This window comes from Rattus norvegicus, chromosome 5, assembly GCF_036323735.1.
Source record: "Rattus norvegicus strain BN/NHsdMcwi chromosome 5, GRCr8, whole genome shotgun sequence".
NCBI lineage: Eukaryota > Metazoa > Chordata > Mammalia > Rodentia > Muridae > Rattus > Rattus norvegicus.
In genome coordinates, this window is record NC_086023.1 from 161,440,025 (window position 1) to 161,459,761 (window position 19,737).

At 44.7% G+C, this 19,737-nt stretch overlaps 2 protein-coding genes across 2 annotated transcripts; one reads left to right on the plus strand and one right to left on the minus strand.

The window, feature by feature from the left end:
• Positions 1-719: 719 nt before the first annotated feature.
• Pramef25 (PRAME family member 25) lies at positions 720-10,734 on the plus strand. Its single transcript, XM_056985554.1, has 4 exons — positions 720-745; positions 8,517-8,813; positions 9,295-9,885; positions 10,167-10,734. The coding sequence occupies exons 1-4, from the start codon at positions 720-722 to the stop codon at positions 10,732-10,734; spliced, it is 1,482 nt and encodes a 493-aa protein (XP_056841534.1).
• Positions 10,735-14,373: 3,639 nt separating this feature from the next.
• Pramef20 (PRAME family member 20) lies at positions 14,374-18,850 on the minus strand. The gene is made up of 3 exons (XM_001077012.1): positions 18,558-18,850; positions 17,656-18,225; positions 14,374-14,944 (listed from the first exon to the last, which is right to left on the minus strand). The coding sequence occupies exons 1-3, from the start codon at positions 18,848-18,850 to the stop codon at positions 14,374-14,376; spliced, it is 1,434 nt and encodes a 477-aa protein (XP_001077012.1).
• Positions 18,851-19,737: the final 887 nt, after the last annotated feature.

Below are 19,737 nucleotides of genomic sequence, written 5' to 3' on the forward strand. Positions count from 1 at the left end.
TACTGGCCACCTTCCCCAAGGAATTCACGTTGGTGTCAAAAAGCCAGTGGCCTACAGATGCCTGGAAGGAAGGGATCTGAAGTCCTAGAGGGGAAGACTCTTTCTGCTGTCCTCTTCCAGTTTCTCCTGATTGGCAGTAGAACTAAAGGGTTGAATCTTTTTTTTTTTTTTTTTTTTTTTTTTTTTGGTTCTTTTTTTCGGAGCTGGGGACCGAACCCGGGCCTTGCGCTTCCTAGGTAAGCGCTCTACCACTGAGCTAAATCCCCAGCCCCTAAAGGGTTGAATCTTAACCTGGCCCCATCCAAACTTATAGGATGAACTACAATGGAGAGTACAGCACACTGTATCCCTACATAATTTTATATGTGCTTGAGACTTCTGGTGGCCAAGGTTGGGGCTGTGGGTTTTTAGAGACTGAACTGCTGTGAGAGGAAGATGCTGGATTTATACCACATTCCCCAGACTGTATAAGATGCCTAGGGACCAATAAAGATGAACCCCCGGGAAATTTCTGTTGTTTTCTAGCTTAAAATTTATGTTATGAGTGTGTGTGTGTGTGTGTGTGTGTGTGTGTGAGAGAGAGAGAGAGAGAGAGAGAGAGAGAGAGAGAGAGAGAGAGAGAGAATGAGAATATGTATGTGTGTACAAAATGCAAGCCTGCTAAAGCCCATCTTAGAGGTCAGAGGAAAGTCTTTGTGAGTCTCTTCTCTGCTTTCACTATGTGGGGATCCTGGGTCAAATCCAGGTACCGGGACTGACAGGAAGCAGTCCCTTATTTACCTTCTGAGCCATCTTGCTGGTCTTCTCTATGTTTTTTAAATGGAGTCCTTTCTTTGAAAATTGATCTAAAAGTCACTATGTACCCATGCTGACCCTAATTGTCGACTGCTCCTGCCTCTTCCCAGACTCGGCAGTACAGTGCCTGTGCCTGTGGGGAAGCCAAGGGGAAAAAAGGAGAGGCTCAGAATTCACTCACTACCTCAGTCAAACATGACTTTATTAATGCTGTCTTAGCTAGGGTTTGACTGCTATGAAGAGACACCATGACCAAGGCAACTCTTGTAAGGACAATATTTAATTGGGGCTGGCTTCCAGGTTCAGAGGTTCAGTCTTTATCGTTAAGGTGGAAGTATTACAGCATCCAGGCAGGCATGGTGCAGGCATTGCTGAGAGTCTACATCTGCATCTGAAGGCTGCTAGCAGAATGCTAGCTTCCAGGAAGCTAGAATGAGAACATTAGAGCCCAAGTCCACAGTGACTAACCTACTCCAACAGGGCCACACCTTCTAATAGTGTCACTCATTGGGCTGAGAATATACAAACCATCACACATGTTGCCTCAGATATCCGAATCACACAGCAGAGGGCTGTCTCTGTTTCTGAACTGAAAGGGCCCTCCTTTGCTCCACTGGCTGCTGTTGAATCTCCCAGGCCAGCTCCTCCTACTTCAAGTAGCTTCTGGAATTAAGAAACCTGATCCCTCAAATCCCTCTCCTGGGCTGGTTCAGCTCCCTGTTGGCAGCTTTCTCATGGCTCTGACATCTCCAATATCTTGGGGCCTCCAAGGCAACCTCAAGGTTATAGCTTCTTGTTCCAATGTCTGGAACCCACCCATGATCTTCTGAGCTCTTCCAGATGGCTGGTGTCACTTCTCCAGCTCTGCCCTCTGTAGCACTGTAAGCTCACATTGATCTACTCCATTGCTCCTTGCTGGGGTTAGAACATGGCATGACCTGTGAGGTCCGAGTTAAACCTCTTCCAGGACCACTTAAATGAAACTCACGAAAATGGTGATCGATGCAAAAGCAAGAGGAGTTTAATCATTCTGACAGGTCAGGGCCATACCACTTCAAGGGGAGACGACCCTGAGCAGACTCTAACAGGGAGTTATATACCTTGTAAACAATTGGGGCAGAATTTAATCAATTGGGGATGAATTTGCACAATGGTAAGTAGGCAGGGTACTATGCATATTTGGTGAGCAAAACAACTTTTATTTTATTTTATTTTATTTTATTTTATTTTTTTGTTCTTTTTTTTCTCGGAGCTGGGGACCGAACCCAGGGCCTTGCGCTTCCTAGGTAAGCGCTCTACCACTGAGCTAAATCCCCAGCCCCGCAAAACAACTTTTAGATCGACTCAGTGTACCATTCAAGACTTTGGAGGGGGGTGTTGGTTGGAAGCTACAGGTAGCTTTGTGTGACAGTTTGACTTGCAGCTGTTCCAGGAACCAAACAAACTTTTTTTTCTTCCTGGAAGGGAGGGGTCCTTGTGCTCAGAGGTTTGTGGTGGAAATTTTCCCACTGGCTCCAGATTGGTCCCAACTCTGGCTCCTTCAGCCTTCTTGTTCTATCACATTATTACCAGCCTTCTGTTTCCCAACTCCTTCACTTTGTAAGCTTGGCTGTCTTGGAACATGCACCATAGGCTGACTTTGAACTCAGAGATCTGCATGCCTGTTTCCTAAACACTGGGATTAAAGGTGTGGTCCACCAAGCCTGGATTTAAATTTTCCCTTCATCTAGAACTTGCTTTGTTCTAGGCTAGCCTTGAACTCAGATATCTACTTGTCTTTGCCTCCTGGGATTAAAGCCTTATACTACCATGCTTGGATTTAAATTTAGTTGGGTGGGGTCATGACCCAAGGACACTGCTCCCTTAATTCAATTTAACATCCTTGAACACAGGATTCAGCTCCATTTCACTTCCTGGTGCAGTTTTAATACTCCAAGCATATATTTTTATATTTTTCCTTTCTCAGCTTGCTATACTTGTCTAAAATGCTCTTCATAAGCCTTAATCAGGAACGAAGTCTATGATGGGTGTTTTTAAGACTTCCTTTGTCAATGCAATTAATCTGAGTCTCTTCACCTTAGCCTCAGGCAGACTCTTCAGAAAAGGGCAAAAAGTAGCCACATTGTTCACAAAAAACAGTCTCTCGGCCATATATTGAAATTCTCCACTGAAACCTCTTGGGCTAGGTCTGCACAATTTAAATTATGCTCACTCAGTAACAAGTTTCATAGATGCAAGAAACAAAGCTGTAAGAACGAAGTTCTGGGAATACAGGAGCAAGGTCTTTGTAGTCAGAGTGACCAGGCTTAATGGAAACTAGCCAAAACAAAAACAACTGTTCTTGGAAAGACCCCCCACCCCCACCCCCGACCTCACTGTGGCGAATCCTGAGAACAACCACAAGGTATCATCCTGACCCTGCCTGACCACCCAGTTCCTCCCCCCTTCTAAGAGACGTGCCAACTTAGCCCTTTCCCAGAGATTCTCCAAGGTCAGGTGCAGGGCTGGATGAGGAAAGTAACTAATTGAGCCAAGAACAACCCTTTGAACAGGCCAGCCGATACCTGACCAGATCCTTGTCCTGTGAACCACCAATGAGAATAGGCCAGCTAACCCTGTTGCTAAAGTCTGCCCTCTGTAGAATAAAAGTTGCGTGCTTTTTGGGTTCAGGGTTGCCTTTTCCCACGTGGATGAGCAACCCCATGTACGTGAATTAAAAACCTTCTACCCTCATGCTATTGCAGCAGTCACTTTGTCAATCTGTGCTCTGTGGGTGGCACTCCTGATGTAGGGCCACTTTGGGGTCTTACAACAGAATATCCCATCAAGCCCCATTGAAAGCATTCCAATGCTTTCCAAATCCAAAGTCCCCAAATCCACCTTCTTCCAAACAAAAGCATGATCAGGCCTATCACAACGATACTTCAGTCCCTGGTACCAACTTGTGTTTTAGTTAGGGTTTGACTGCTATGAAGAGACACCATGACCAAGGCAACTCTTGTAAGAACAATATTTAATTGGGGCTGGCTTACAGGTTCAGAGGTTCAGTCTTTATCGTTAAGGTAGAAGTATTACAGCATCCAGGCAGGCATGGTGCAGGCATTGCTGAGAGTCTACATCTGCATCTGAAGGCTGCTAGCAGAATGCTAGCTTCCAGGAAGCTAGAATGAGAACATTAGAGCCCAAGTCCACAGTGACTAACCTACTCCAACAGGGCCACACCTTCTAATAGTGTCACTCATTGGGCTGAGAATATACAAACCATCACACACGTTGCCTCAGATATCCGAATCACACAGCAAAGGGCTGTCTCTGTTTCTGAACTGAAAGGGCCCTCCTTTGCTCCACTGGCTGCTGTTAAATCTCCCAGGCCAGCTCCTCCTATTTCAAGCAACTTCTGGGATTAAGAGACCTGATCCCCCAAATTTCTCTCAGGCCATCTCTGTATAGAACCTGGGAAGAATTTTTGTTATTTAAAATACAGGGTTCGATCTTCAGGACTGGAAAACTAGAGCCAAAAACCTTGGAGAGACAGCAGAGCTGGTTGAGACCCAAAGCAGTCCTTAAAAGAATTTTTTTTCTCCTTTTTTCTTACATAGGGTCTCATTGTGTCCAGGCCCAGTCTGTGTTAACCATCTATAATCTCTCTCTCTCTCTCTCTCTCTCTCTCTCTCTCTCTCTCTCTCTCTCTCTCTCTGTCAGACACACACACACACACACACACACACACACACACACACACACACATGTAAAATAAATTCTAAATTTTAATGACCTTGAATAACTGATTCACTCACCTCTACCTTCCATGTCCAAATTACTCTGGAACTCACTAAATGGCCTGGGGTGATTTTTGTATTCATTCTAAATACTCAGATTCAGCTTCCAAATAATGAAAATATTGCATGTGATCTCTTTGTCTGCTGGAATATGAGGAAGTCATGAGCTAGGCTTAGATTCGAGAATATAACCACATACCCCAGAACTGGAAGATATCATTGTTAATTAGACATGTGAGTCCAAAGGTCCTTAATTCTGTCCGGAGAGGGCAGATTTGTGGTACAGGCCTGATACTGGGAGGGACAGGGATGAGGAACAGATGTACAAGGCAGTCTGGCTACAAAATGGTTCCTAGCCAGAGGGATTCATCAGGACCTACCTGGACAACAGCAACAAAAAGCCCTGGAGAAGCTACCAAAGGGAGGTCTGGAATCCTGGAGGCGTGAATAGGGGGAGGGGAGTACAGGATGAGCACATGTGAATCTCACAGTTCTGTTAAGCTGCTCTTCATCTTCAGTCAGTGGCCACAGGGAAGAATGACTCAATCCACCTTCAGGGAGCTTCTCATGATGGCAAACATCCCAAAATAGCCCACAGATATTTCTTCTTGATTTCTCGGATGATTGTTTTGAAGATCTGATGTTGAGCCAGCTTCAGTGTTGTACCAGAGAAGCCAAAGCAAGTTCTTGGCCAGCTTTGTGGACAGAGTTGATTACATGCTACTCTGGGTGGTTTCAAAAACAAAAACAGAAACAACCAGGCATGAGGTCTCATACATAGAATTCCAGTACTCAGGAGGCAGAGGCAGCTAAATTGCTCTGTTTATAGCCAACCTGATCTACAGAAAGAGTTTCCCCATAATCCAATTTATCAAGCCATACTAAGTCTCCAATAAAATAAGTGAATCACTGACAAAATTAATCAACTTCCTGATTAAATCAAATGGGTCCAGAAAGACAGCTCAATGATAAAGTTTTATTCTGTCAGAAGTGAAGTACTGAGGTCAACTTCAAACACACACACACACTCAAATACACATACAAAGGAAACATGGAAAGTGGAATAAACCACACACTAGAAAACGTTCATCCATCTGAGTATGTAAACACACACTGAACAATTCAATCAGTGGACTCTTCACTTTCTAATTTATTATTTTGAGTTCACACAAATAACTATAATTCAATCAATCTACCACAACATCAAGTTCCAGTTGATGGAATCTTGTGCTTGGGGGTGGAGCTAGATATGGTGGGTGTGAGGGGGAAAAAAAGGATAAAAGGGTTAGAGGAGACTTAAAAGACACTCAGAGTCCTGAGGTCTACAGTCTCTGCCTGGCCCTGCTGGGAAGAGGAGCCCTGTCACCAGTCTCGTGATCACGTAAGTCACTCATCAATCTCCTCCATCAGGAGGCCTTTGATAGTCTGGACAGATATATTTCCAACTCAACTATATTTCAAGATGCTGGATTTAGAATAAAATAGGGCAAATTCTGATTTCTCTCGCTCTTTCAATAATGATGATGATTTGCTTTCATTAGGTTGGGTGTTAATGAGAAATCCGTGTTGGACAGGAACTTTTTTTAAAGATTTATTTATTTATTATACATAAGTACACTGTAGTTGTCTTCAGATCCCTTTACAGATGGTTGTGAGCCACCATGCGGTTGCTGGGATTTGAAGTCAGGACCTCTGGAAGAGCAGTCAGTGCTCTTAACCGCTGAACCAGCTCTCCAGGCCCCTGGAATTTTCATGTTAATAAGTTCATTTGAGAAGTTTTGGGACAGTGTCCCATAAGGAAAGGCTAGTCTTGAACTCCAGATTCTTCTGGCTCTATACAGCCTCCTAGGTTCATTCTGGAATTCAAGACAGGATCTGCCTATAGTTTAAACCCTTTGGAATCACGTCAATTATGTTTCATAGATGAAGGCTTTGCAGTTGTTTGAACTGACATTTCCTCTTGACTGTAGCTTACAAATAGTTGTGGAAACTACTAATGGTTTTGTAATACAAGCCACGTGTCTCAGCTGCTCTGAACACTGGAGCTTTAGTAATGTGTTACTTTCGCCTTGATTGTTTGACATGCTGTTGTTTAAGACTGAAATTAAAAAACAAAACAAAGCAAAAAACATGTAGAGGGGATTCAGGCATTCAGGCAGGACATACCAGAATCACTTGGGAACTAAAATTATGGTCCTGAGCACAGACAATCCCAGATCCAGGCTGGACACAGCTGCATAAAGATTTCTTGACTCTACATTAAATTAAAAAGCAAAAAAAACAAAAAAAGCAAATAGATGATCTATAAAAGTGGCTCAGTATTAGAACACTGATACTTTGGGATCAAACCCTGAGGTGGTTTATATATGCTTAGCCCAGGGAGTAGCATTATTAGAAGATGTGGCTTTGTCCCTCCTCCTAACCACATGGGAGGTCTTCAAATGAAAATGTAGAACTTTCTACTTCTCCTGCTCCATGCCTGCCTGGACATTGCCATGCTCCCATAAATCAGACCAAATTAAATGTCGTTTTGATTAGAGTTGCCTTGGTCATGGTTTCTATTCACAGCAGTAAAACCCTAAGGCCCTAAATTGCTACCAGGGAATAAGGTATTGCTATGATGGGCCTGACCATGCTTTTGTTTGAAAGAGTGTGGATTTTGGGACTGTGGATTTGGAAAGTCATGGAATGCTTTAATGGGCTAGCCTAGTAAGGTATAAAAGACTTTGTTACTGAGAGTTATTTTACTGTACAGACCCTGGCATAAGAGGTTTCAGTGGAGGAGAATTTCAGAATGTGGCCTAGAGACCATTTTTGTGGTAATTTATGTGAAGAATGTGGCTGTCCTTTGCCTTTGTCTGAGGAGTCTGTCTGAGGCGAAGGCTAAGGTGAAGAGAATCGATTGATTGCATAGACTTTGTCCACTGGCTTGCTCTCATGAAGAACATTTTTATCAAGTATAGCAAGTTTAGAAAGGAAAAACAAAATATATAGTTTCAGTAATAATAAAGGGGCACCAGGACGTGAAATAGAACTTAATCCTGTGCTGAAGGAGATAAAGAGATTAAGGAAATGGTGATCTCAGGGCAAGATCCCATTCAGCTAAACGTATTGTTTGTGTCTGCAGTTGAAAAAGGAGTAGTTTAGACTTTTAATCTGGAAAGAACTATAATCCAGAAATGGAGGGCACACTTGTCATCCAGATCGTAAGGCTGCAAGACACAATCTTTTGATCCAGATCTTGAGAAACAGTGGCTATGAAAAACTTAGGCCCAGGCATGGTGGTACATATCTTTAATCCCAGGAGACAAACGCAACCATATTCAAACCACCACAAACTCTACTACCAAGCCACCTCTATCAAGACATTTCTTATCATATTTTATTTGAGATCCACTACCCAAGACAAGCATGAAAGCATAATATGTCGCTTAGGTGTCCCAGAATCCTCCTTACTCCTCTTACAAAGCGCTGATATTAGAAGTTTCTACCACCACACCTGGCATCTATGCAGTAATTTTAAAGCCAAGTGCATTAGCCAGGTGTTGTAGCTAAAACAGCTGACTCCCCCACCCCCACTCCCCAGTGATAGTTAAGAGCATGGTAAGGAGGGGCGAGCCTAGACTACAAAATGAATTCCATTCAGGTTCGGAAGTGTGCCCAATTTTATTCTGGAGCATGGACCAGTGATTGTTACCTCATGTGTGAAAGGTTAATTTGTGCGCCGCTGCAGATTCTTGTGAGGGACCCCATATGCAGAGTGATAGGAGTTTGGTTTTTTGACCACCGGGTCTTATAACAGGACAACGTGAGTTCCACACTGTGGCCAGAGCAGGGACTCCGGCACTTTGGTGGTTCTTTGATGCAGGGATTTGCACATTCCTAAGACACGTCCTGAAAATTGAGTTTCTCAATGCTTCAACAGGTCTATTCTGACTGAAGATTCATCAGGATGAGCTTCCAGGCCCCACCCACACTCCTGAGCTTGGCAATAGAGGGCCTATTGAAGAATGAAGCCTTGGCCATCTCTGCTCTGCAGGAGCTGCCCAGGGACTTGTTCAAACCACTCTTCAAGGCAGCCTTCACCGGCAGACACACGAAGATACTGAAGGAAATGGTGGCAGCCTGGCCCCTTCCCTGCCTCCCTGTGGGGGCACTGATGAAATTTCCTGACAGGATGATGTTGCAAGCTGTGCTGGATGGTGTGGACATGCATTTGGCAGGAAATTTTCACCCAAGGTAAGCAATAATCATACAATACCAAATGGCTTACATTTAAGTGTAGGGAGAAGGGCATCTGGACTCATGGAGAATGGGGTCAAAGATGGATAGGGGTTTCTATTGATATCATCTTGAAGAGCTGCAGAATCCTGAACAGCTGCAGACTCCTTAATGGACAGCAAATGTTCATTAAATATGCAGTACATGGAGCCCATGTAGCTACACGGCCCTGTGTCTATGTCAGGTGATAGAAATAGGGAGAGCAGAGGTCCAGAGTAACAAATGGAGGAAGCAGGACAGGTCTCCAGATGCAGTTAAGGCAAAGAGCCCTTGCCCAGCAGGCTTGAGTTGCTATGCGGAGACCCAGCACTGGAGTCTTAAATCTGTAGAAGATAGAGCAGAGCACGGAGCAACTAACAAGTAAGATGCCTAGAAAAAGATAGCTAGCTAGTGTTTGGTCTTTTGTATCTTCCTCACCTTCTACCTGTTTTACCCACAGAAGGCAGAAGCTTAAACTGCTAGAGCTGAGGAATGTGTACCATGGCTTCTGGGACATTTCAGTTGGACCAGAGGATGGAGACCACATAAAACAGACTGTACGTGAAAGGCGAATACCAGCACGCCGTCATAGATATTTCCTAAGGCAACGTTTGAAGGTGGTCACTGACCTTTGCCTTGAGCAGGATCTGGAGGAACATCAAACTTACTTCTTGCAGTGGGCACAGGAGAGAAGAGATTCCCTGTGTCTGTGCTGTGTGAAGATGAAGACTAGGGGATTGTCTATGTACACTGTCAGGAAGATTTTGAAGATGTTCCAGCCAGATTACTTTGAGGAGTTGGAACTGAATACAGAGTGGACTCTGCCCATGTTGACATGCTTCTCACCTTGCCTCGGTCAGATGAAAAATCTTCGTAGACTCCTTCTAACGCTAGTCAATGAGAACCTCTTTGAGATTCTAGCTACGTCAGCAGACACACAGGAGAAGAGAGTCACCAAGTTCATTTCTCAGTTCTCCAAACTCCACCATCTCCAGCATCTCGACATAGCTGGTGCCTACTTTCTCCATGGCCACATGAATAAACTGCTCCAGTAAGTAAGGAGGGAAAGCTCTTTCTGATTCCAAAGCAAGCATTTCCTGTCTCCCATATAGTCTAGTGGCCATTGTAGATTTCAAAATAATAACCGAGTCCTATCATGATGGTGACTGGTCACAGCCTAGAATGGCGTGACGTGAGTGGGCAGACTCCAACAGGCTGCACTCAAAGCTCATTGTCATCCCAGCATGATACTGACTCAGGATATGTGGTCTCCCCTACTCTAGGTTAGCCCTGTCACTCTATGCCCAACTAACCCCCATGGTCTCTCCTTAGGTGTCTGAAGACCCCGTTGGAGTTCCTGTCTATTTCTCTCTGTAAGTTCTCACAATCAGACTTGGAGTCCTTTGCCCAGTGTCAGAGCCTCCATCATCTCAAACATCTGCATTTGGCAGGTGTCGTTTTGTATGATCTGAGTTTTGTGCCTCTCAGAGTTTTGCTAGACCATGTCGCAGACACTCTGAAGACCCTGGAATTTGAACATTGTAGAATGACAGACTCTCAGCTCAGTGTTCTCTTCCCTGCCCTGAGTCAGTGCTCTCAGCTCGTCGAGGTCAACTTCTATGACAATGACATCTCCATGACTGTTCTAAGGAATCTTCTGCATCGCACAGCCAACCTAAGCCAACTGATCATCGAGTGTTACCCTGCCCCTCTGGAGTGCTATGAAGCTGATTTTGTTGTCAAAGCAGAGAAATTTGTCCAGTTTTCTTCTCAGCTCATGAACGCACTTCGCACTGTAAGGCAGCCAGGGGCTGTCTCCTTTGCCTCTCAGATTTGCCTTCAATGTTTACAGCGCTGTATCTATGACCAGGAGACCAGACTTTGCCATTGTTGGCAGTAAATAGCAGAAGGTTGCTCTTTCTCCTATTGTACTCACATACATAAAATAAATAAATTATATATATATATATAGCCAAGATTGCTTAACATGCCAAGGGTACCTATACTATAGCCAAGCTTACCAATCTGAGTTTGATCTATGAATGAGACCCACACAATGGAAGGGGAGTACTGACCCCCAAAGTTTACCATTTACCTCCAGGAGTCTGCAACTGAGGGTATGCTATATAAAGTACAGGCATCCACAAAGTAAAATAAATAGAAATATACAGTAGTAGTCCCAGCATTGTAGGTAAGTGCTGATTTCTATAAAACATTAGGAACTCTGTGTAGGTTGATGTCATTATTCAAGTGAAGGCAGACACAAGATAAAACAAGGCCTGTCATTGGACAAGAAGGGAGGAGAGAACAGAGGTTTTAGAAGGAAATGGAGAGGCAGAGAAGCAACATGGAGGCAGATGTAAATGATCCTCACCATGCTTCCCTGCATAGATACAGGATGTTATGAATATTTCTTAAGGGGATGGATTTCTATAGGTCAATTTATCTTATCTAGGGCAGTTTATATCTTTATCAATTGATTGTGAGTTTATTGTGTGGATTTATTGTGAATTGATAATTTAACATATAATAAATCTGATTGACAAATTACAGTTTATTGAGTCCTGATTTCACTGGGTAGTTGGGTGTTGGTAGTAGGGAGCTGCGATAGGCCAAGCTACGCTGGACTTCTAGAGGCCTGATTTTACTGGGTAGTTGGAACCAGAGAGTTTGAGGCTAGCAGAGAGCCACCAGGAGAGATACTAACCAGAAATAAATTATGGTTAGTTCCATATGGTCCCATGGGTGCGGGAACTAACTCCAGGGAACAGAGTGGTAAGGTGCCATGCTGGAACAGCCCGTGGACCGCCTGGGTCAGAGAGTTCTTGGGGGCAGAGTGGAGCCGCTGAGATAAGGATACCCGCAGTGCCATGTGACCCTATGGATGCCAGCGCTAGAGCAGGTCAAAAGCAAACCAGTGCCACGTGGCCCCACAGGTGCCAGCACTAGCTCATGGTAGAAGGTTCAGCTGTTTTTATTTTGTTTTGTTTGTTTTGTTTTATTTTGTTTTGTTTGATCAACCTCCAAAACATCTGAGTTAAGCTGTAGCAAACCAAACATAGTGACACATGCTCACAATCCAAGTACATAGGAGGTAGAGGCAGGAGAGTCAGGAGTTCAAGATCAGCCAGAACTAGAGATTGAGACTATGTCTCAAAACAAATATTTAACCAAGTCAAGGATATGAAACCAACATTAGACCAAGGAAAGACAAGGGCTGTTGGCAAAAGCCTATAATCCCAGCAACTCTGAAGGCTGAGGCAGCAGGATCACAGGGACATATGAAAAATCCGTTTAGAAACTCACTACCATGGAGGATAATTAAATAGAATTTTTTTAAAAAGGAGTTTATGTAGGCATGATGGTGCATCCCTTTAATCCTTAGTTGGGGAGGCAGAGGCAGATGGATCTGTGAGTTAGATCTACATAGCCTAGTCTACATAAGGGAGTTTTAGGATGATCAGTGTCATGTGGCAAGAAAGTGGGTGGATTTATTAGACTGGCTTACAGGCTGTGGTCCAGCTAATCCAACAATGACTGTCTATCAACTAAAATTCCAAGAGTCAGTGCATGAGGCTAGATGTCTCAGGTGCTCTTTAGTATATGCTGGAATCCCAAAGAAGTACTTCTAACGCCAGTGAAGGAAAGGACTTGCTAGAAAGAACAAGCAGGGAAAGAGGAAGCCTCCCCTTTCAACACCCTTTATTTGAACTGCCAGAAGATGTGGCCCAGATTAAAGATGGATCTTCATACCTAGGTATAGGCATAACTTTTTTGCAACCTACTTTTAATAAGGCTTCTACCCTCTCCTCTAACCTATCACCCAGAAATAGTGGAAGAGAAAAGTTCTTAGGATGTGGGGCAAGTGGACCTATCCAGCAATAGTTCTTTTAAGTGCGAACTCAATCTTCATGGCAGTCCCATAACCAACACCAACTACGACTCAGCAGCTGCAGACCAGTCCTCTAGGCAGGCAGACTGTGGCACGAACCAGCAGCTAAAGTCCAGTCCTTTTGGCATGCAAAGATCAGTTATGAATTGGCAGCTATAATTCAATCCTGAAGAAGCCGCCAGGCTCACCGACCTGCCTGAGGTGAGGCTGCCGAAACAGCAAGCTGCCACAGGAACCTCGTGAGCAGTTCTTGGGCAAGTGAGTGTCTTTCAATGGTTGAGCTCAACGATGCTATGTAGGGCAAAACAATACAGGAATGTTGTTAGGGAAAAATACCGAGGTGGGGCAAACCAAACCAATGCTCAGTGCTGGTCTCCCACTGTCTGTGGGGTCAACTGCCTTTTAAGTCCAGCTCTAGTTTCAAGGTACATTATCATCTGGACTTCAAGGGCACTGACGCTCATATGCATACCCCATCCCACCCAGCATCCTTCCACATCCCCCTTTTTCTGGCCTCTCTTAATATCTGTGCTCATGTCACATATACAGATTTCATATATGAGTCTCCTTCTGTAGCCCTTGCTGGCCTAGAACTCACAGAGCTCTACCTTCAGACACACAACACCCCCCCCCCCCAACACACACACATACAAAATGAATCTTAAAATTTTATGAGACTAGAGAAACGATTCAGCAGTCAAGAGCACTTGCTGCTTTGGCAGAGGACTTAGGTATGGTTCCCAGCCCCATAGGACAGCTCACAACTCCATATAATTCCAGTTCCATGGGATCCGATTCCCTCTTCCAGCCACCACAGGGACCAGGCCCATGCATGACGTTACATACAAACATGCAGGCAAGACACTGCTACTCCAAAATAAATCTTTCAAAAATTTGTTAAAATGGTTTCAAAAGTTTGGATGCCCCCTGAAATACAGCCCCATAGAACGGTGGCTTAAACCCAGGTACCTTTCCTCCTATGTTAATTCCTCCAGTGTCCTGAGTATCTTGGGTTGCATCTTCAATACACTCCCATCAGAGCTTACTGCGATCTTTAGATGACAACCTTGGGTTCACGTATCTGACACAACCAGTCACACAGTTGAAATGTAGCGGAACCCCAAAAGACACGGGAGAGACTATGAGAGCAACTTCAGTTTATTTTATTTCAAGTGGGTGTTGACAGAACTTTCTTAGCTTTACAAATATAAACCATGCTAATTATACAGATAGGAAAGACACACATTTCCCAGTTCTTTTTTTTTAAATAATATTTATTTACTATATATAAGTACACTGTCGCTGTCTTCAGACACACCAGAAGAGGGCATCAGATCCCATTACAGATGGTTGTGAGCCACCATGTGGTTGCTTGAATTTGAACTCAGGACCTCTGGAAGAGCAGTCAGTGCTCTTAACCACTGAGCCATCTCTCCAACCCCCATTTCCCAGTTCTAAATATGACTTTACAATCACCACACTGGTGTAATGCCCTTATAAATCCATCCTGCCCAAATCCACTCTCATGATACCTGGGCAACAAGTTAACAAGAAATCAAACCATATGTTGTGTGTCCCTTTACTAGACAACTGTGACGTGCCTTTCATCTTCCAGTGCCCACGAAGGTTTTTGATATTTGCATAGAACTAGTAAGGTCTCCGACAGTTACACATAATGGTTTTGCCATAGATGTATCGATTGCAGCACTGATCACAGCGGTCAGTACCAAAGAAGACCCTCCCTGGCTCCCTAATGGTTTTCAGTAGTTTCATAAGCTCATCACAATGTTGTTGCATCCTTTGCAGGTGGGGGATACCATGGTAGTCATAGCTATCCTGAGGGACAGGGTAAAGCTCCAGCCTTAGGTAGATCAAGCTGGTAGTGTGGTATAGTAGGTCCTTCATGGCAGGCATGGAGATCTGGTTCCCATAGAAGCTGAACTTGGTGAGATGGGAGCACCTGCTCAGGGCAGGCAGGATGGCATAGAGCTGGCTATCCTCAAGGTGACAGTCTTCCAAGTCCAAAGCCACCAGGGTGGGTCCAGCTTTTACTAACAGAACTCGGAGAGGTTCGGGACTTAAACCAGCCAATCTGACATTTCCCAAATTCAGTTGTCGCAACTGACTGACACATGGGAACTCAGGAAGATGGCTCCATTCTGATACTGAAAGATTACAGTGAGTCACTGCCAGGTCATCCAAGGAGGTCTTCACAGACCTATTGAGAAAAAGAAGAACACAGTTGTTGGAGTTGATGACTAGTGCAGGAGGATGACGGAGAATGATATAAAAGGACCATGTGAGCTAAAATCTTTCTAGATGTGTGACAGATCAGTACCCATGATGCTAACATGAAAGTCTACATACTAAAATCTGTAGTAAGGCCTGTCGCCATCCTTAACTGCACATACTTCCCTCATTGTCAAGCAAGACACAAGTGATGGCTAGAGGAACAGAGCACACAGAAAGGACTAACCCAACTAAGATCTGCCAAAAGCCTTGTAGCACCCACTGATCAACCCACCCTCAGCACATCCTGTTTTTCTCCTATGCTTCATGCCTTTGTACCTCCCTAACCTCACTGCTACCCATTCCCAACTACCCATCCCCTATCCAACTAACATCCATCAAAACCGGGTGTGGTTACTGGGCATAGTAGTGTGCATCTTTGATCCCAGCACTTGATAGAGGCAAGTGGATACCTGTGAGTTTGAGGCCAGCCTAGTCTACACAGTAAGTTGCAAAATAGCCAGAGCAACAAGGTGAGACCCTATCTTGAAGAAGAACAAAACCTGAATATTACAACACACAACTGTAACATTGAGACCAGGAAGCAGAGACAAGAGAAAGAAGGTGATCAAGGCTACTCCGGGTCACATAGGAAGACATCACTTTTAAAATCAGCCCATTCCTGCTGGGTTGGTGGTGATGCACAACTTTGATCCCAGCATTCAGGAGGCAGAGCCAAGCAGAGCTCCTAGTTAAGAGGCCAGGACATCTATGGAGGTCTACAGAATGATTTCCAGGACATCCAGAGCTACACAAAGAAACCAAAACACACACGCACGCACGCACGCACACAACAAAAAACAAACAACAGAGCTCATTCCAGGGTGAAATTGCTTAGCAGATAATAGTTCCTGTCCGGAAAGGGGGCTGACAGTCTGTGTTTCATCCCTGGGATCCACATGATAGAAGGAAGAGAACTGTCTCACACAAGTTGTCCTCTGACCTCCACAAGAGCTATAGCTCTCCCTTCCCACTTCTCCAAAACATACAAAATAAATAGCTTAGAATATAGTGATGTTCATCCCAGCACTGGGAATGGGGGCAAAGGTAAGTGGATGTCTGTGAAATTGAGGGCAGCCTGGTCTATACAACAACTAGGGCTATATAGAGAAACTCTATTTCATAAAAACAAACAAAACAAAATAAAACAAACTTAGGTGCTAAAACCTAACTAGAGACATTAAGAACATTTGCTGTTCTTGGAAAGGATATGGGTTCAATTCCCAGTACCCACAAGGTGACTCACCTAAAATAGTACTGGGGGATCAAATCGATGATGCCTTCTTCTGATCTCCACAGGCAAACTCAGACTCACACACATAAAGTATCAAAACATCTGTATAGCAAACTTTCCCTATTTCTTCAAAAAGGGCAAACTTTAATGTGTGCTCAAAGACTTTAGATCTGACCAACATGAATAAGCCTGCCCTATTTAGATGTACAGTTTTTGATTGAATTATTTAATCATAGAGTTATGAGAAAAAAATATGTAGGCTAGTCAGAATCAAGAGAGGCAGAAGGAACACCCATTCAGAACCTGCCCCACATGTGGCCCATACATATACAGCCACCCAATTAGATAAGATGGATAAAGCAAAGAAGTGCAGGCCGACAGGAACCTGAGAGACACACCCAGAATACAGTAAACACATAGGCGGATGCCAGCAGCAAACCACTGAACTGAGAACGGCACCCCCATTGAAGGAATCAGAGAAAGGACTGAAAGAGCTTGAAGGGGCTCGAGACCCCATATGAACAACAATGCCAAGCAACCAGAGCTTCCAGGGACTAAGCCACTACCCAAAGACTATACATGGACTGACCCTGGGCTCCAACCTCATAGGTAGCAATGAATAGCCTAGTTAGAGCACCAGTGGAAGGGGAAGCCCTTGGTCCTGCCAAGACTGAACCCCCAGTGAACGTGATTGTTGTGGGAAGAGTGGTAATGGGGGGAGGATGGGGAGGGGAACACCCATATAGAAGGGGAGGGGGAGGAGCTGGGGGGATGTTGGCCCAGAAACCGGGAAGGGGAATAACAATCGAAATGTAAATAAGAAATACTCAAGTTAATAAAGATAAAAAAGAGAGAGAGAGGCAAAATGATTCATACTTCAGGTTGGCTCTGAGGGAAATGCCTGTTATGGACTCTTGGAATTTTTCATCTATTTCTATAGGATAACATTCAATAAAAAGCACCATTACATTTAAAGAAAAAAATTCCAGTGTTTCCTATTTGAGAAATTGTAGGCAGGCTGATGTGTCGATTCACATGCCTGCTGAATAGAGCACAGATGGAGACCTAATACAGTTAGTTGTAACAATGCCCTCTTCACTTGTCTCTTCCCCTCTTAGTTGAGACACAGTAGCTAAGGAAGAAACCAGAAAACGGTCACTAGATCTCATTGACTTCTAATGGGCTTCTCAGCATTCACCTCTTTGAAGACCACCAGCCTGAGGTTAGGCCTGCACATTTCCATTAGTGATTATGTAAGACTTCTCTGCAGGCCAAAGCAGACATGAAAATGACACCCTGATATTCTGAAGCCTCAGGACTGCCAATCTCCAGTGGCTGCAGGAACCCAAGTACCCATTAATGTAAAGGAACAATGTTTTGCTTAGCTCAGCAGAGCATGTCTTTACCCAAGCAGCTGGTCCATGTGTCCCTCAAGGAAACAGACAGCTTCCAGATGCAGCTTCTGGAGGCTTTCCAGCTTAAGGATCTGCAAGGTGAACCTGGTGACGATACGCCTCCTCTTCTCTGGGGAGATAAAGTTCTCCTCGCGGATGTTGGAGAGAGCAAGTTTACGCAGGTTCGTCATTCGGCCCAGGTGAGGAGCCAAGTTAAGCAGGAAGGCTGGACTGCAGGAGGAATGCAGGCCCAGTGTTTTTACATACTCCAGGTTCACCATCTGTGAGAGCCTCCTGTAGTTTTGATGGGATGGTGCCCAAACCTGAAGCTCATTACAGTACAGCTGTAGCAACCCTTTCCTCCTCTCAGCCCACTGAACCAGGTAGGAGAACAGCCTACTCTGGCCTCTACCCTTGAGATGCAAGTCCACTGCTACCTTCAAGGGATATGTCATTACTATCTTAGAACAGCAAGGATCTACTTGAGTGGTCTTGGGTAACCAGTCATCCATGGACCCAGGCCACACATCCAAATAGTGTTGTCCCACAGAGCGTAAATCCAGCACTTGTAGTTTGAACTCTCTGTGAATAGAACAGGAAAAACAATAAAACAACAACAACAGAGTCTCAGCAGCAAGGCAAGGGGACAATATCTAAAGTGTATCTTTATTCTAGCTCTAAAGCTGGACTTCCACTCCGTGTGTCATCACTTTTTCAGCCTCTGCTATATCCAGCCTGAGTCCTGAACACTCCACACCCCTTTCCAAGATGGCACAGCAGTGGCCTCTGTGGTTCTCCAAGCTGATGGCATCAGAGTCCTCCGCCCCGTCCTTGCACCCTTCCACACTCAACTCTCCTCATTTCTGCTCTAGATTTTCTGGGCTACCCTCTGAGTTTACCTAAGTCTTCCTCACCTGGGGTGAACCTCCCGGATAAGCAGCTTATCAATCTCCTCTAAGACAACTTGTAATTGAGCCTCCAAGTAGGGTGTTCTCTTCTTTAGAGCTCCAAGCGGGAGGCGGGGGAAAGGCCAGGAAGACACTAATGTCCTCAGGACCTTAACGTGATTACCATCGTAGGCTTGCTTGAACAGTTGAGGTAAGAGTAATTTGGGTAAGCTCTCCAAAGCAATGATCGCCAAGGCCTCATTCCTCAGAAGGTTCTGCCCTGCCAGCTCCTGGAGCGTGGGTAGGGGCTTGCTGTTCATCTTGGTGGTTCTTCAGGGGTAAAGATCCTGGAGAAGCATCTAGAAACAGAACATCTATTTCCATGAATGCTTAGAGAACCCTTCTCACCCGTCACAGGGCCACAGTCACTGCTCCTTCCACTCCAGGTTCTACTGAGCACCAAGTCAAAGGGCTCACTGCTGGTTGCAGTAGCTATATTCTTTCAAGCATCATTGGTCACAGGCCACTTCATTCGCACCCATTCCCAGTGGGAAGTGAGTCCTGAGGATACTGGAAGCTTACTTAAACTCTCTGGGGTAATTTTTCGCACCACTCAAGAGCCCATGTTGCTGGGAGGAGTGGCACAGGCTTGTATTCCCAGCACTTGAAAGACAGGAGGCTCTAAAGCTGGAGTGATGGTTCAGCAACTAAGAGCACTTGCTGCTCTTGTGGAGGACCTGGATTTGATTCTCAGTCCTCCCATGTCAGCTCACGACTGCCTGTAACTCCAGTTGCAGGAAATCTGACGCACTCTTCTGACCTTCTCAGATGCACACATGGTACACTGCATATATGAAGGCAAACTCTCATATACATATAAAATAAATTAAAGGCAGGTATGGTGCTGTACATGTTTAATCCCAAGAGGCAGAGGTATGTGGCTCTCTGAGGCTGAGGCCAACATGGTCTCCATAGCAAGTTCCACGACAGCTAGAGCTACAGAGAGACCCTGTCTCAAAAGGAAAATAGGAGAATCAAGAGATCAAGGCCAGCCTCAACTACTTTGCAAACTGGACCTCAGCCTGGGCTACATGAAACTTCAACAAGATATCCTAACTTTACTCTAATTTGCTGTCTCTTCAACCAGTCATGAAAATAGAAGTGTACACAAATTAAATATTTTGTTCAATTTATCTGATATGGAGCT

What these genes read in the sequence shown, in the direction of transcription:
- Pramef25 (XM_056985554.1), top strand. Translation starts at nt 720, where the DNA reads ATGTGGGGATCCTGGGTCAAATCCAG. An exon ending in GCAGGAAATTTTCACCCAAG is followed by an intron (nt 8,814 to 9,294) that starts GTAAGCAATAAT and finishes TTTTACCCACAG; the next exon opens with AAGGCAGAAGCTTAAACTGC. An exon ending in CACATGAATAAACTGCTCCA is followed by an intron (nt 9,886 to 10,166) that starts GTAAGTAAGGAG and finishes GTCTCTCCTTAG; the next exon opens with GTGTCTGAAGACCCCGTTGG.
- Pramef20 (XM_001077012.1), bottom strand. Translation starts at nt 18,850, where the DNA reads ATGAACAGCAAGCCCCTACCCACGCTCCAGGAGCTGGCAGGGCAGAAC. An exon ending in ATCCGGGAGGTTCACCCCAG is followed by an intron (nt 18,226 to 18,557) that starts GTGAGGAAGACT and finishes TTCTATTCACAG; the next exon opens with AGAGTTCAAACTACAAGTGC. An exon ending in CACATGGACCAGCTGCTTGG is followed by an intron (nt 14,945 to 17,655) that starts GTAAAGACATGC and finishes TTTTCTCAATAG; the next exon opens with GTCTGTGAAGACCTCCTTGG.